The sequence below is a fragment of the Mastigoproctus giganteus genome, chromosome 12 (genome assembly GCF_048544385.1).
Source record: "Mastigoproctus giganteus isolate SK-2022 chromosome 12, ASM4854438v1, whole genome shotgun sequence".
Taxonomy (NCBI): domain Eukaryota; kingdom Metazoa; phylum Arthropoda; class Arachnida; order Uropygi; family Thelyphonidae; genus Mastigoproctus; species Mastigoproctus giganteus.
In genome coordinates, this window is record NC_143586.1 from 178,037,735 (window position 1) to 178,055,621 (window position 17,887).

Genomic DNA, 17,887 nt, shown 5'->3' on the forward strand with positions numbered 1-17,887 from the left:
AGCATTAGCAACTAAGGCCATATTGCTCGGGGGATATGTAGTGGTCATTCCCTGACCTTCCCGCATCCTCCGTATTTGGTGGTCACAGGCTCGAACCACGGTCTAATCAAGAAGCATGTGATGCGCACTGCCACTCCTGCCCACCTGGCTACGGGGGCACCCCGCTAGTTAGTACACTGGATTGAGCCTATTGGTAACTCTCTAGGAGGCTTCCAGATCAGCTAGTGTATAATCTTGCTACCTCTACTCTGCCAGATAGTAACTGTAGGGAGTCCGAATAGTGTGTATGCAGGGGGCATTGTCGAGGCCACGTTATGTCAAGGATCTGGGTATATTTTTACCATGTGTATGCCATATCCAAAAATTTCATTACTTTATACAGCATGTGCCACCCACTTTTTCTTACTATTGAATACACCATGAATTGTCAAACTAACAGAATAATCTTATCTTTGAAAAGATCTAAACCTCCCAAACACTTCCTACTTCATTTCACAAATATATGTGGTCTCAATTCTAATCTTACTACTTGATTTCACAAATATACGTGGTCTCAATCCTAATCTCAACGATGTCCGTTTCCACTTGCAGTCTGCCAAACCCCATGTACTTTTTCTGACAGAATCTCAGTTATCGGTTGATTCAACTACTGCTCATCTTAGTTGGTCAAATTATTTGCTGTATGATTTCTTTTGCCTCAAAGGTGGTACTTGTGCATATGTCCGTTCCGATATTCCCTGTCAGAGACTTGGCAATTTGGAATCTTCTCTTGTCGATCTTCTCTGGCTTAAAATCTCTCTACCGCGTTGTGTCAAATTCATCTGTTGTCTCTATCGTTCTCCCAACTCCACTTCCTCTCTTTGCAACTTGACTTTCTCCAGTCCAACTTTCCTAACAGTGAGGTAATTCTTCTTGGTGATTTTAATGTTCACAACTCCAGCTGGCTTCCGTTTTCTAGCCACACTGACCCAGCTGGTCGAGTGTTGAGGCTTCTGCAATTACTAATGACCTTACACAGATTGTTCGTTTACCTACAAGAATACTGGACAATCCTAATCATACAGCCAACACGCTTGATCTTTTTCTCACAAACAACCCTTCTAAGTACACGGTCAAAGTGAGAGGTCCTTTAGGCACTTCAGATCACAACTTGGTGATTGTCTCTTCTCCAATGGAGCTTTTATCTCATGGTTATTCCCAACCTCGTGTTGTTTGGCATTACAAGAATGCAAAATTGGATGACCTGCGAGATTTCTTTTCTTTTTTGCTTGGTCGGATTACTGTTTCAAAACTTCTAATGTCAACGATTGCTCAGATTGTGTCAGTGAAATTAATCTTGCAGAAATGGAATCATTTATCCCACACTCCACTTTAAAATCTCGTCCTTTATATCTAAACCTTGGTTTTCCAATAAATGTGCTAAGGCCGTTCAGGAGAAGAATGTTGCATATCGTAATTGGCTTGTTTCTAATTCTTCAGTTTCATTTTCTGCCTACACCAAAGCTCACAACAATTGTATAGCAGTTATTAATCAGTCCAAACTAGATTTTGAACAGGCTAAGAGTAGAAAACTTGCTTCTTGCCCTAATGGTAGCCAATCATTCTGGTCTCTTGCCAAAGCTTTTGGCAGCAACTTTCACCCATCTCTGCTCCCACCTCTGTCCAAACCAAATGGCTCTGTTGTCACTTCAGCCAAGGATAAAGCTGACTTGCTAGCATCCCATTTTTCTTCCAACTCATGTATTAATGATCTTGGTAAAACACCTCCCACCATTCCCAACACACTCCATTCAATGCCTCCTGTGGTCTTCCGTCAAAAGGCTTACCCTGACTTCTATTCTCTCTTGGCACAAGCACATTACAAATATTGCTTCCTCTGCATCTAAAAAACTTGGTTTTCTCCTTCGTTCTCGGTATTACTTTTCTTCCAAACAGCTGCTTACTCTGTATAAATCCGCCCTACCATGGAATATTGTTCCCACATCTGGGGTGTCGCCCTCCAAAACCTCTCTCAGGCTTCTTGATTCCATTCAGAAGAGGGCAATTAGGTTAATTAATGATTCATCTCTAACAAAGTCTCTCCACTCACTGTCTCATAGACGTACTGTTTCTTCTGAATTGCTGTCTCATAGATGTACTGTTCTTCTGAATTGGCTTCTATAATTCCCACTCTCTCTTTCAAAACAGTCCGAACACGTGCCGCCACCAGCCAACGTCCATTTACTGTCTAACTTCAAAATCACAGAACCAACTTTTCATCTTACTCATTTATTCATTGAACTGCCGTTTTCTGGAACAACCTTCCATCATACGCATTTCCTGAAAATTAAAGTCTACAGAAGTTCAAGGCCAATGTCAACAAATATCTTCTTTCATCTTCTCAACCTCCAACCCAAGCACGGTACTAAGTACTATAGGTCCTAATACCTCTCATGTTTGGGATCTTAAAAAAAAAAAAAAATGGTGCGATTACTGGAAAGATTCTAAGATGGATCTTAGGGTAGCTGCAGGGCAGAAGGCAGAAGCTTGTGATTAATGGATATTCCTCAGATTGGTGTTTCATCAGAAGTGCAGGTCGCCCAACGATCAGTTCTTGGACCACTGTTGTTTCTCACTTTTATAAATGACATCAATGAAGGGATAGAGGACATGATGCTAAAATTTGCAGATGACATAAAGATTAGGAGAGTAGTTAATGATCAGTGCCAAGGAGTACTCCTTCAAGATGACTTGAACAGGCTTCAATAATTGACAGAAAAAGTGGTAGCTATGTTTTAATGTAGCAAAATGCAAGGTCCTACACTTGGGGAATAGCAACCCCAAGTTAATTTTTAAACTTGGTGGGGATGAATTAAAAACAGTAGAGGAATAATGGGAGCTGGGTGTTATGATGTGGACAGATATGAAGTTTTCTGAGCAGGGTAAACATGAGACCAGAAAAACCCATTTTGTACTGTCGATGTATCAAACAATATCCTGTAGAGATAGGGAGATCATAATCCCATTGTATAAGGCAATTGTAAGACTGCATTTGGAATACTGTGTTCAAGTATGGAGACATGACTGAATAATAAAAAAAAAGACAGTTTCTTGAAAGGATCCAAAGACAGGCTACTCACATGGTGAAAGCAGCAAAAGAGCAACTATACAGGGACTGACTTTGATTATGTCGCCTACATAGTTTAGCAACCATGCATCTTAGAGGGAACCTGACTGAGGTTTATAAGGCTCTGAGAGGGGTTAGTAAAATGAATGAAGGCAGAATTTTGACTGCTATTAAAAATTCCAGAACTAGGGGCTATAAATTCAAATTACAAGGGAAGAGATTTAGACAAGATTGTTGGAAGTTTTCTTCTAGCCAATTTGCCTCCGCAGGTACTGAGGCTGGCAGTTTGAAGTCAAGGGTCAACTGGATAGTTACCTATGCGAGGAGGAAAGTGCATAATTTGCATTTTCTGCCTACTTTGTTTTTTGGCTAATGCAACAAAAGCGCTTCCTTGCACTATATTGCTAATACTGTTCATAATACTATTGCTGCAATGCCACTTAATGAAGACCTGCTGCATGACCAGTATTGATAGGATTTCTAAGAAGACTTTAAAATGCTGAGGTTTTTTCTGGGATTTAAAAGTGGACAAAAGATCAGTAACTGAAGAGAATGGTCTGCCGAATCGAGTTGCAGCCTAGTGCACACACTGTAGTAAACAATTCTTCAGTTCCAGGGAATAAAATCTTTCTTCCACCAATTCATATCAAGGAACCAGTCAAACAACCTGTTAAAGCATTGGATCCTTGAAGGTGGTTGCTATTGTTGACACCTTCAAGCCCATATAGTCTAAGCTTCCAAAATTGTTTTATGCAAAAGTTACAGGTGACATATTTATTGTTCCGCAATTTAAGCAGATGCTTGTGATACCAGTATCTGCTTAAATGCTGAGCAAAAATACTGGGAATTTCTTCACCTTGCAGTGAATGGCTTTCTTGAGTGACATGAAAAAATGAAAATTACAAACACTAGTAGACAAATCGATTGAAAATTATGGAAAAATGCTATGCAGAATATCAATAAAGCTCCATTACTTGCACTTTTACCTGGATTTCCTCAGACCAAATATGGATGATGTTAATGAAGAGCTTGGGGGAGAGATTACAGTCAGGGAAGAAGAAGAAATGTCGAGGAAGGTTGGTTGAATCTATGCTGAATGACTATAATTGGTCCTTAGTTCAGGATGAACACAAAAGACAAAGACCTTCAGTTTTAAGGAAACTTTTTTTTAATCAACCAGAGGAGGAGCTCTACTTTTTAATATTGAATTTTTTTTGCCTGCTGTTTACTTGTAATCAAGATTAATATTGTATTCTGTACACAAGCTAATCATTGTTAATAAATGTAATACAGCATTACTGCATATTTATGTTTTTTTCATTCTTTAGCCAAATCATTTATGCTATGCTTAAACTGAAATTTGCAATTACCATACAAAAAATTTGTAAAACCACACAAAGAAATGCAGATAAAAAGAACCTTTTTTTATAAAATCATTACATAGTGTAATTTGTTAAGGTTAAAAAAAAAAAAACATTAGAAGCATTTTAAATTGCATATCACATATCTAAAATTGTTTTACCTTTTCAGCTATACATAACAGAGATCTAGATGCAAATATTCTAGAAGACACTGTAGTTCCACCACTCTCACTAAACAAGTAACGAAAATTAGAAAAAAAATTATATAAAATCATATAAAAAATTACACATTTCTATGCACAAATAAAAAACTTCAAATTCAAGAACTTCTTTTGTCTCTCCCATGGAGAATCTGATAACTGATGCAAGGAATATGGATCAGCTATCAAATCCTCATGTTGCCATAAGTTCCTGGAACTGTTTGACAACATGCAGTTCATTTAGCTCACACAAAATTATCCATGGGAAATGAAGTTTTTCACATCTCCATTTATAAGAAACATATACTCAGTTCACAATTCTAGAAAAAAAAACTAAAGAAAGCTTTAATAATTGTCAAGAAGCATGCTTATATTCACATTTTTCCTTCCTTCTAATGCACTGTGATGTTTTGTTGTTTTGCAGAAACAGCAGCAGCACCTAGCAACAGTAGGAATTACTTTCCTCACAAATTTCATCATGGTATATACATGGCTTAAGTGCAATTATACTCCATTTACAATTGTGGCATTTTAGTACTGAAATAGCACACTTCAGGTAAAGTGTTGCACTATATTCATTCTAGTTGAATATAGTGCAACATTTTCTCTCCTTTAATGACTTTTCACTAATCACTTGCATTTTACCTACAGAAGGTTCTCTGACCAGTTTTCCAACATCAGGAAGGCATTCAAATTCACCTGCCCTCAAGGAACATCCTTATAATGGTGCCTCTATACACTTTGCACATGTACTTTATTATGAATGAACAAACAAACTGTGCAGACGAAGAATTTTGAGCCGTTAGAAAGGGATAAGGATTTTGGAAATTTTTGCAGGTTTTTTTTTTTTTTTTGACTAAATTAACATATTTATAAATAATCTTTATTGTATACAAAAGTGATATATACGATATACCTTTCACAGCAGCAATTCCAGGGATTTATTAAATATTAAATTAATTTTTAATAAAGTTTATTAAATATGTATAAATATAGTGCAAACGCATCAGAAACGTTATAAAGTTTATTAAATCATAAAGTTTATTAAATATTAAATTTTCAATAAATAGTTTAATAATCCTAGTCACATTCATTACCTTATTTTTAAATTCAGCTAGAGATTTTGTTATTTGCAAATTGATATTCAAAGAGTTCTGTATCGGTGATTTGGCATGAATATTGTATATAATGGGCTTTTATCTATCGGCTTTCATCTTTAGGTCTCCAATATTGCTCTGTAATCACCACACACAGCTAATTTCACTGATTCTGGTTGAAGCACAATAAGTTACATTAACCTGACTTTATTCCATAATTTACAGTTACTTTGTTTAAATTTTATACTGTATTTTGTCTTTTTGAATTCAAACTTTCATTCATTTTTCCTTTAACAAGGTTTAATTGGCATTATTTTAGCTTTTTAACTCTATTTTATTTATGGTTGAATTTTATTCCTTCCTTTTTGTCTCTGTCAGGTCAACTAGGATGTATACCACGGGTGGCCAACTTAATTTGTGATGCGATCTACTTTTTTTTTTCTTCAAAATGTGCTGCAATCCACCATCTCAAGAATTTCATTGCACATGGTTAAAAAAAAGTTAATCAACACATTGAAAAATGTTGTTTATAAATTTTAAAATTTAATACAATTCAGAATTCATATTTTAAATTCATACGTATTTCAATTTTTAATTTATGTGAAGTTTGTGTCTTCATGTTATCTGCCAAGCTGTCAAAATCGGGGATATACTACGATAAGGCCAACCGCAAAGAATCTTCTGTATGCAAGCCTGTAAGAGTAGAATGATTCTTCGTCTTTGTTTGTTTCAAATACGAAAAGGCCAATTCACATAGATATGTGGAACCAAAAAAAGAATTTAGCAGTTCACTGCATTTTTTTTTTTTATATTTGGGTACTTTTCTTGGCAAATGTATTTCCAAAAGTCCTTTTCTGATGAGCTGGCTTTTAGGAAGATATCGTTTCGCAATGCAATAATTCCATTTTCAAGTAATATTTTCTCCATGTGAAAAATCTCAGCGATTTTTTCTGCAATTTGTTTCGTATCTAAGTCAACATTAAATGGTTTGTTTGTTTGCTTGTTATTTGGTTTTTAGGGGCATTACCAACTAGGGCCATATTGCTCCGGGGATATGCGGTGGTCATTCCCTGATCTTTCCGCATCCTCCATATTTGGTGGTCATGGGCTCGAACCCCGGTCAAGAAGCGTGTGCTATGCACTGCTGCTCCTGCCCACCTGGCTACAGAGGCACTGACATTAAATGGATAAGAAATATATTGAACAATATCTTCAATTATTTTAAAATCACCGAATTTGGTTTTAATATCATCCACAACTTTCTCAATTTCAGAAACCTATTTCTCACTATTACATTCAAAAACGGGATATTTTTGCAAATGATCTTGCATATTTGCAAAATTATTGAATTCTTTTTCTTTTAGATCCTTAGCCACAGCCAAAAACTGATATTTATATGCATAAATACTACTAATCGTGCCACCCACATTTTTATTTTTTTTCTCGTAATTCCAAATTCAGATTACTTAATTTACTGGTAAAATCTGCCAAAAAAAAAAAAAAAAAAAAAAAAAGGCAGATCACAAAACCACTCCCTATCTTGCAGCTGCTGATAAACATCTCCCCTTTGATCAACAAATTTTTTTAATTTCATTCAGAAAATTTCGAAATCTCTGTAGAAACTTACTCCGACTCAGCCACCTCACATCTGTGTGTAATATCAGATCTGCTTCATTTTTATTGAGTTGCATTTTGAAAAGTCTCCTTTGAAGAGATTGTCCTCTGATGGAATTCACGATTTTGAAAGCTGTCCATAACACTTTTAGTATTTAATCTTTTGCTGGCTGGTTGGTGGATGATACAGTGGTAACTCAAAATATCTGGGAATTCATCATCCTTTTGGCACAATGCGATGAATCCGTTAAGATGCCCCATCATTGTTTTAGCTCCATCTGTTGTTATTGATACGAGCTTAAATAGTGGAAATTTAATTTTTTCAATAAAATTTTTGAATGCGTTAAATATATCAAGACCTCTAGTTCTTTCTTTTAACAAAATCCATATGAATAAAATGAGCAATTGAACTGTATCACTGACGTCTGTAGATTCATCCAGTTGTAAAAAAAAGGACACACCAATAGCAATATGAGCATGCAATTGTTCGCTCACATTTTTACTCATTTGTTTAAATGCGTCATGTCACAGTATTTCTAGATAATTGCAGATCTTGAAGAGCACTTTTAATTTTTGTTCTTAAAATTTTCAACAAGAGAATCTGTTATTTCTAAAAATGCATCTTTGATGAATTGACCATCAGAAAATGGTTTGTATTTTTTTCAAGATGACTCACTTTAAATGATGCTACAGTTACTGCTTTAGATTGTAAATTAAGTGTTACGAAGAAATTTCGTTGTGCGAATAATCTGTATTTAAGTTCTTTTAATTTATTTTTTCTAAGATCACTATTAGGCAGAAAATCCGAATGGCATTTACCACGGAGTGCGTTGAAATGCCTTTCTAAATTTCCTTTTTTGGGTATAGCCACGGGAGCATTGCAAATCAAACATTTTTCTTATATCATTACAAAAAAGTATTCTAGTTCCCACTCTTGATGAAAATGATATGTTTTACTCTTTTTCGTAGTATTCATTTTAAATCAAATTAATGTGTGTAAGTACTGTCCAGTTATTAAGTAAGCTAAATAAGAATTCGACACATACACTATGCTCTCCACAAAGAACTGCGTGAATTTTCACTAGACAAGCCTAATGGCCGCGCGGCGACAAGAGTAGTCACATGGTTCAACAGATTTGTAATAATCGTATGCAGTGGTGGATGATACAGTGGTAACTAAAAATATCTGGGAATTCATCATCCAAAAGGATGATGAATTCCCAGATATTTTTAGTTACCATCAGATTCCATAAACAACTTCCTAATAGAATTAGATAACATCATTTTGCAATGGGATGACATACAGACTGATAAGACCATACTAGTAGGAGATTTTAATATTAATTTACTAACCGATGAAACTGATAATATGATACTCAGATACTCTGCAATCTTAAGGAATTATGGATTTGAATATACCTTATTTGGAATAACTAGGCAACAAAGGATAGAGGGAGATAGAACAGTAAGCTCTTGCTTAGATCACCTTATAACAAATATAAAGTTAAAGTATACTAATTCTTACATATTATTAAATCAACTTTCAGATCACAGAACATGTATACTAATAGTAGATAAGTATTCAAAACAACATCCATGTGTAGATATAAAATTAACAAAAATTACGAAGAAAAATTATTTATCAACAGGTAAACTGAAACAGAACATAAAAAACATGTTAATACAAGAGCAAGCATCTTACACAACAGATGTAAATGTCTTTTCAAATAAGATAATACAAATGATAAACAATTCAAGATTTAATGAGGAGAATAAAGTAAATCACACAGCTTGCAACATAAATTCTAGGAGTAGCAGGATTAAGCCTAAGAAACCTTGGATGACTAACGAAATAGAAGAATTAATGGTACAAAGGGACAAATACTTCAGGCAGTATAGAAATTGTCCATCAAAGATAGAACATTATCAAAATTATGAAACACTCAGAAATAAATTGACAGGTATAATAAGAAAACAAAAAAACACTTATTACAATCAACTTTTTATGGATAAGCAGATAACTCAAAAGGATAAATGGAACATTATAAATAACCTGCTAAGTACAAGGAAGAAAATATCAAGGGAAAATCAAATTAAAACACTATTAGAGAAGCTTTCTGGTACAAACAAACAATATGAGGCTGCAAATAGGTTTGCCAAAGCTGTATTAGATCTCAACAGATACAATATACACAATTGCCAACATCCCTTTACTCAACAAGGTAGCCTTCCTCAGATAGTGAACTCTTGTGTAGTCTTAACTCAACAATACACTGAGATCCTTAAGATTATAGAACAGTTGAAGAACAAGAAATCTTATGGACTGGACTGTATTACAGTAACCGAAGTAAAGAGAAATAAAGAACAGTTCACTGTTCTCTTGGTGGAGCTTATAGCATGGATGTTAGGGTTGGGAAGCTATCCTACAAACTTACTTTTGTTTAAGATAATTCCTATATATAAAAAGGGACCGCCTGATGACTTTTACAATTATAGACCAATAACAATACAGTCAGTTATAAATAAGATAATAGAAAATTATATATATTCTCATATAAGCAAATGTTTACATCAATATGGACTGTTAAATAACTGACTATTCTCATATCAGAAGGGCAAGAGCACACAGACATTATTAGAGAATTTAGTAGACTCTTTTAACTTACATTTAAACAACAATAACCTCATAATGATTTTATTTATAGATTTGACCAAAGCATATGACTTAATTGATATCCCAATATTGAAACAGAAATTACTGAAATATGGAATAAGGGGAAGAATCAATCAACTCTTAGCATCTTATTTAAACAAAAGAAAAATAACAGTTGAAGTAGAAAATACAAAGGGAAAATCATATAATGTAAAGAGGGGAGTACCTCAGGGTACACATGCAGGACCAATCATGTTCAAAATCTATATAAATGACATATTCGAAGTAATAAAAATCTATCCTTTATAAAAATCTATGCAGATAATATAATCTTATATACAATAGGAAAAACATGACAAAAATGGCAAAAGACTTACAGCAGGATGTAATACATTTACAAAATTGGTTGCATGATAATAAATTAGCACTCAGCTTTGAAAAAACAAAATTCTTGGTAATTAGACCTCCTCATCAAACCGTGGACATATATCCGTCTATTAAATTACATAAACATGAATGTCTACATGATCAGAATTTCCAGAATTGCAAATGTCTAACTGTGGAAGAAGTTTCAAATCACTGTTACCATGGGTTATGGATTGACTACAGTCTAAGTTGGGCAATGCATATAACAAATTTGTACAAGAAAATGAGATTCTATGTGTACTTTTTTTACTACATTAAGAATAAATTAAATCTAAGAACAAAAGTAATCTTATATTATGCATTAGTGGATTCATAACTCAATTATTTAGTAAATGTATGGGCAAGAGCAAATATAACAGAAATAACAGTAATAAACAGCTTAATTAACAGGATTTTGAAACTTTTAATAGGGACAAACTCTTGGAATGACCTGAATAAGAGAAAGCAATTCTTGTTGAAATATAAAATACTATATCCAGTTCAAAAACTGAAGTTAAATCTATTCTTGAAAAATCTTAACATTATTTTTGAAGAATCGAATCTACAAAGGAATCCCTCACTTAATTTAAGGAACCCAAAAGCAATTGTTTTGCCACACCCTAGGGTACTAAATAGATTTGGAAATAGGCACACAATGAATAAAATAAACAGCATGTTGGCAAGTGTTGATTTCAAGCTCAGGATAAGTTATCCTATCTCCAAATTAAAATTCCTAATAAGAACATTTTTGATACACAATGATACAATAGATTAGCATTAGAATAGATATGCAGAAAATTACTATCTCTGTTTGCAGTGTGGAATGTACTATGTGTAGTGAGATCATTGTCTTTTCTGTAAGATAACAAATTGTATGTAAAAACTATTGTAAATGAAGAATTACAGCTTGTCAGGAAATTTACTTTTCTTAACAAGTTCATTTATTGTAAACAAATTCTCTTGATAAAAATAAAATTGTATTGTATTGTATTATTATTAGCTATATGGTGCAAGGAAGCCTGAGACTTCTGCTGCAACAGGCAAAAAAGAAAAACTTTTTTGAATTACCCTGAGAGAGAGAGAAAACAAGAGTCAGAAGTAGAAGGGAATCACCAAGAAAGAGAATGATGATATGTGTGTGCCAAGCCCATACTAACTAGATGCGAGCCCCTGGGGATCTTTTTTTATATATATTTAAAATTCATCGTGATCGACCGAAATTAAAGCCGCGATCGACTTGTTGGCCACCCCTGATGTATACGTTTCACATGTATACATCATAACAGAAATGGAGACCCTGCTTATTGCGGTGGCTTCCTACATTTTTGGCTGCCGACCCTATGAAGTAGTTAAAGCCCTAGGACCCACTACTGGGTCCTAGGGCTTTAAATGATAATAACTGGGCCCTAGGACCCAGTAATGGGTCCTAGGGCCCAGTTATTATCATTTACTAGGCCCAGTAATGGGTCCTAGGGCCCAGTTATTATCATTATAATTTTTATGTTAATCTAATTTAATTTCAGGTTATCTCTTTTACCTTGCAAGCATTTCCAATTTTTTCCATTGTAATTACAATTGACAGGTCAGCACCCCTACCCAATACACTGAAAATAAACATTTGTCAATACAGTCAGTCCTCGTATAACACGTGTTTACACTACACGAATTCGATCATACACGATTTATAAATAGGGGAACGATATCTTATATAACACAAACCGAATTCGGTTATGCACGATTCGCCTTTGTGTTTACAAGAAATGGGAGTCGAACGCGGAATCACCCCAACTGAACGCAACACGATAGGAATGGAGAGGAGATTCTGAAAATGTATTTGTTTTTTTATATCAGTGAAAGGGAAACACATTTCCCCATAATAACGTAAAAACCAACACAATTCCAGCTATCAGTATAATCGCAAATGCAATTAGATCGAGTTTACTACCAGTTTATAACAGATTCCACTAGCAGAAAGGCAACTGGAAATTGTTTTTATTGTTTTATGGTAGTGACCCCTAGAAATGTGCTTTAGTAAAATGTGAGGTGTTAATAGTGTATCTCTACCTTTACGGTGTTGTTTATTCAGTTGCTACACGCGCGCAGCTTTGTTTATGTGTATCAAGCGTGCCTCCTCCTTTTGTAATTGTGCTTTATTCCCTAAAAATGAGTAAAATACTTAAAAGGAGTGAAAAGGAAGCATCCTGGTGAAGACACTGCAGATTCACAGAGAAAAACAAAAGCAATATCGATAAACAGAGGCGGACTGGGTCAAAAATTCTTACCCTGGAAAATTTATAGTGGCCTCATACAATGGTTTATGGCCAAAATCACACCGGCCTCCGGCCCACCAGGGTTTCCCCGGTAAGGCTAATGGCCAGTCCGCCTCTGTCGATAGAGAAAAAATATGAAATTTTATGAAACGCTTTGAGCAAAATGAAAGACCATGTGATATTGCACATGCTACAGACCTAAATGAGGCAACGCCGAGAATTAAAAAGAATGCAGAGAAAATAAAAACAACTTTCATAGCAGGAACAACTCAAAGTGTAATTAAAATCCATTAGATTAAGACACAAAGAATTGGAAGAGATGGAACGGCTGTCATCTGTTTGGATAGAAAATCAAACAAAAAACAAGTTTGCTTATGATAGAAGAAAAAGCATTAGCAATATTTTATTACGTAATAGTCGTAATAAAATACTTACGTATTACTTAAAATACTTAAGTAATTAAAATGCTTACGTATAATAATAAATAATCGTAATAAAATACTTACGTATTTTATTACGATTATTTATTGTGTTTGGTAATTAGCATTAGCATTAGTAGAGGCATTTGATGCAAGAAAGCAAGCTTATGCAGCATCAGCCAAAAAAAAAAAAAAAAAAAACCCACTTCCACTTCACCCCTCTGTTCGTTCAAAATACCTCTCCAGCTGAGCCTTAAACTTATTTAGGCTATCAACCTCCACCACAAGGGATGGCAGTCTGTTCCACCAACCGACCACCCGCTGGCTAAAGGCAAATTTCCGCACGTCTATCCTACATCTGTCTTTCCTCAATTTGAATTTATGCCCTCTCAGGTGATTTTTCTGAGCTAGAGGAAGAATCCCATCAGCATTGAGCATGCTTAAACCATTCAAGGCTTTATACACCTCTATCAGATCACCTCGCTGGTGCCTAGTCTCCAGACACTGTAATTTGCAAAACTTAAGCCTTTCCTCGTAAGAGCACGCCTTTGTTCCATTCACTAATCTTGTTGCCCTTCTCTGTACTCGTTCCAGCAGCTCTACATCCTTCTTGAAATGAGGCCTCCAGACCTGTATACAGTACTCTAGGTGTGGCCTGACCATTGCCTTATACAATGGAATAATCACCTCCTTATCCCTGCTGGAAAAATTCCTGTATATCATTGACAATACTCCATGAGCTACTCTTGCAGCCCGTCTGCACTGCTCAGAGAACTTCATATCTGCCTGCACAATCACCCCCAAGTCCCTTTCATTCTCTACCACTGTCAGTGTAGTACCACAGAGTTGATACGTTGCCCTGGGGTTGCTGTTTCCCATGTGTAGTACTTTACATTTGTCAATGTTAAACTTCATTTGCCACCTCTCAGCCCATCTGCTCAACCTTTCCAGATCCTGTTGCAGCAGTGTAGTGTCAGTAGTGTCCTTGACAACCCTGCCAACCTTTGTATCATCTGCAAACTTGGACATTAAGCTTGATATACCATCATCAATATCATTTATAAATACAGAAAACAATAATGGACCCAACACTGAGCCCTGAGGGACTCCACTAATAACATTAGTCCATGATGAGCAGTGTCCATTGATTACCACTCTCTGTCTTCTCCCCCTCAACCACCCCTTTATCCATAGCAGCAATTTGCCTCCAATGTCACACTGCTCCAATTTGTGTAGCAGTCTTCCATGTGCAACAGTATCAAAAGCCTTTCTAAGATCCAAGTATATAATATCAAAGCTATTCCCTGCATCCAGTTCTTTTGTGACTGCATCATAGTATCCAATCAAGTTGGTCAGGCAAGACTTCCCCTTAACAAAACCATGCTGTGTCTGAGCTATAACTGAAGTCTTGTCTAAATGATCCTGCAGTGCTTCTTTAACCAGTGCCTCCATTAATTTTCCTGGAACAGAAGTTAAGCTCACAGGTCTGTAGTTACTTGTGTCAGCCTTTGATCCTCCTTTGTGAATTGGGGTCACATTTGCACATTTCCAGTCTATGGGTACCTCCCCTGAGTCCAAGGAAGCTCTCATAATTATGGCTAAGGGTTTGCTGACTTCCTTTGCTGCATCCTTTAATATAACTGGATAGATCCCATCCACCCCGGGTGCCTTTCTTGTGTTTATCTTCAACAGTTTCTCCTCCACTTTACTCCCAGTTATTTCAAGATTCTCTAGCTTACTGCTAGAGTTGAATACACCTCTGGCATTCCCCTTGCTGAATAACTCCTCATGTGTGAATGTCGATGCAAAATATTCATTTAGTTTGTTAGCTACCTGAGCAGGATCATCAACAGTTGACCCATCAATATCAAGTGGACCAATCTGATTCATCCCCTTCCTTCTAGAGTTTACATAAGTAAAGAACTCTTTGCTGTTTTTCTTTGCATCCCTTGCCAAGGATTTCTCGTAATCCGCCTTCGCCTGCCTAACCTCCTTTGTAACTTGGTTGCATATCAACTTGTATCTATCATAGGCTTCTGTGTCATGTGTTAATTTGTAAGTATCCCATGCATTTTTCTTCTCTGCCATATGCCTCATTAGTTCATCTGACATCCATTTTGGCCTAAACCATGAACAATATTTCTTAGTTGGTATGTAAAGCCTAGTAGCTTCCAAGATATGTTCTTTGAATGCTTCGCATTTTGAATTTGCTGTTGGTAACATCATCAGTTGGTCCCACTGTATAGAATTTAAATACTGTCTCAGTCCATCGTAGTCGCCTTTACGGAAGCAATAACCCTTCCCTTTACCCCTAATGGTAGTTACCTCTTTCAGTAAATCCCACTTCAGCACACTGTGATCACTGCCACCTAGTGGTTCATTTATCTGCAGATTCTTAATGCATGAAGAATCACTGCTGATAATCAAATCAAGAGTATTACTCCCTCTAGTTGCTTCCTGAACATGCTGATGTAGAAAACAATCATCCAATAAATCCACAAAAGCCCTGCTAGTGTGTGAGTAACCAGCCCCCAAATTCCAGTCAATATCTGGGAAATTAAAATCTCCCATTATAAGACTCTCTGATTTACTGGCCCACTCTATTTCCCTGTACGGTTCCTTATTATACTCATCAGAGTCATTAGGCCTATAGCACACTCCTACTCTCAATTTTGATCTCCCAATGCTTATGTCACACCAAACTGACTCAACACTGCACTGTCCAGCGATGTCGACTGGCTTCACTTCCTTGGTTTTTATGTGTTTCTTAACTAATAGCATAACCCCTCCCCCCTTCCTATCCTGTCTATCCTTTCTGTAGACGTTGTACTCCCCAAATTGCAGTTCTGCATCCCTTATATCTGTGTGACACCACGTCTCTGATATCCCAACAATATCTGCCTTTGATGTTTTGAGCAATACCTCAAATTCATCAAATTTATTTACTAAACTCCTAGCATTGGTGTACACGCAAGTATACCTGCACCTGTTTCTATTCTTAGCTACCCTAACACAACCCATGTGTTTATTTGTACCGCAATGGCTCCCAGCAGTCTCTGAAATACCATGCATCTTGTTTTTCAGGCTTCTACTCATTCTAATAGAAGCAGTGCAAGAATCTCTTTCACCTCTGCCAGTGGCTACTGTCAATCTATTGGTCTTTGTCTCCCCCCAAGCTAGCAGTTTTCCGACCCACCTAACACTGCCTCGATAGCATCAGCAAATATTCTTGCACCCTTTCTATTTAAGTGTATCCCATCCCTGTAGAAGCAATCTCTCCTGTTAACAAGTACAGTCCAGGCTGAAAAAAATTCTACCCCTTGAGCCTTGCACAATCTTTCCAGGGCCGAATTGATCGACAAGGCTCTCATGATATACTCCCTCCTATCGTGTCTGGGCAGAATTGCAAACACTTTCAAATTCAACCCTAATTCTCGGCTTTTGTTCAACAGTGACCTGTACTTGTTAAGTAATTCTGCCGGTCTCCTACTCTTAATATTATTAGTGCCAACGTGTACAACTATATCACCTTTTGTGCCCTTAAAAGATGATATTCGCTCTACAACGTCATCAACCTTTGCCCCTGGCAGACATACCCTGGTCCTGTTCCACCTATCTTTTTTACAAAGCATGTTCCCCGTTTCCCTGACAATTGAGTCACCAACAACTACTAGTTCCTTCGGGACCAGCGCATTCTGCCTTGGGGGTTGTCTCTGTGTCACGTGATGTCCAAGTGCAAGCTCTGGCGTTGATGTGGGCAGCTGAGAGCTTGATGGGCCCCTCAGTTTAGTTCCTTCGAGGGCATCCACCCTGTCCTTCAAGCTCTCATATAGGCCCACAAGAACGCCGAGTTGTTGCCTGATATCGATACACTCCTTGCATCACAAACACACACACACAAAGACATCCCCCTTGGCAGTATCATGTCCCGTACCCGATTGCTCTGCAAACATCAAGCAAACAGTGCATTTTATAAGGCTGTGAGTCAGAGGACAACTGCCCCCCTCAGTTCTGCTCTGAGCCACAGCGCTTCCATTAGCTTGAGCCTTTTGCTTTGCTGCTCTGGTCTGAGTCATGATTCTATTAATTTATTAATTAATTATAATTAATTATGTTATGTTATTAATTATGTTAAATATAATTAATTATATTACGTTTGTAATCTAAGTCGTTATATGTATTTATTTAAACGTACAATTTAACTGCTAACGAAGTTCAACTAACGCTATCTAGTACGGCATACAACTATCGTATCACAATGGCGGGAAAAATTACGAAAGCTAGCGGAGTTGAAACACGTGGAAACCTTTACCGATACTTTTATGCAATTACAAGGCCGAGTAAAGAATAAATACACCAAGTTAATAAGAAAATCACAAAATAATGTTATACTACTAAATTTAAATCAAAAGTTTTAGAAAAACAATAATTTCAAATCAATAAATAAGAAAAATCCACTTAGCGGCTTGGAACACGACCGTCTCTAGTAGCCTCGTCAGCAGACTCAAATGTTTTGGTTACAAATGTGTGTTCTATCTTGGGTGGTCGGCACCTAACCCTATTTTTCCCATAGGGCCTGTTGTTTATATTATACGATTTTGCATTGCACGAGGATTTCTGGGAACACAACTATCATGCTATACGAGGACACTGTATTTCATTATGGTTGCCGGGTTTCTCTACTATAACTAGTAGTGCCCGGATCCATAACCCAGTTTAATAATTATAATTTACTACTTTTTCTTGCTTGCTTAGTCGTTCA

General features: G+C 36.4%; 1 protein-coding gene across 1 annotated transcript in view; it reads right to left on the minus strand.

Moving 5' to 3' along the window:
* Positions 1 to 17,887, minus strand: part of LOC150077626 (aminopeptidase O-like) — a 407,406-nt gene that overhangs the window by 338,232 nt on the left and 51,287 nt on the right. The window contains exon 4 of the mRNA XM_090385969.1: positions 4,629 to 4,698. Within this exon, the coding sequence (XP_090242095.1) occupies positions 4,629 to 4,698 (70 nt within the window). The remainder of the gene's footprint in view (positions 1 to 4,628; positions 4,699 to 17,887) is intronic.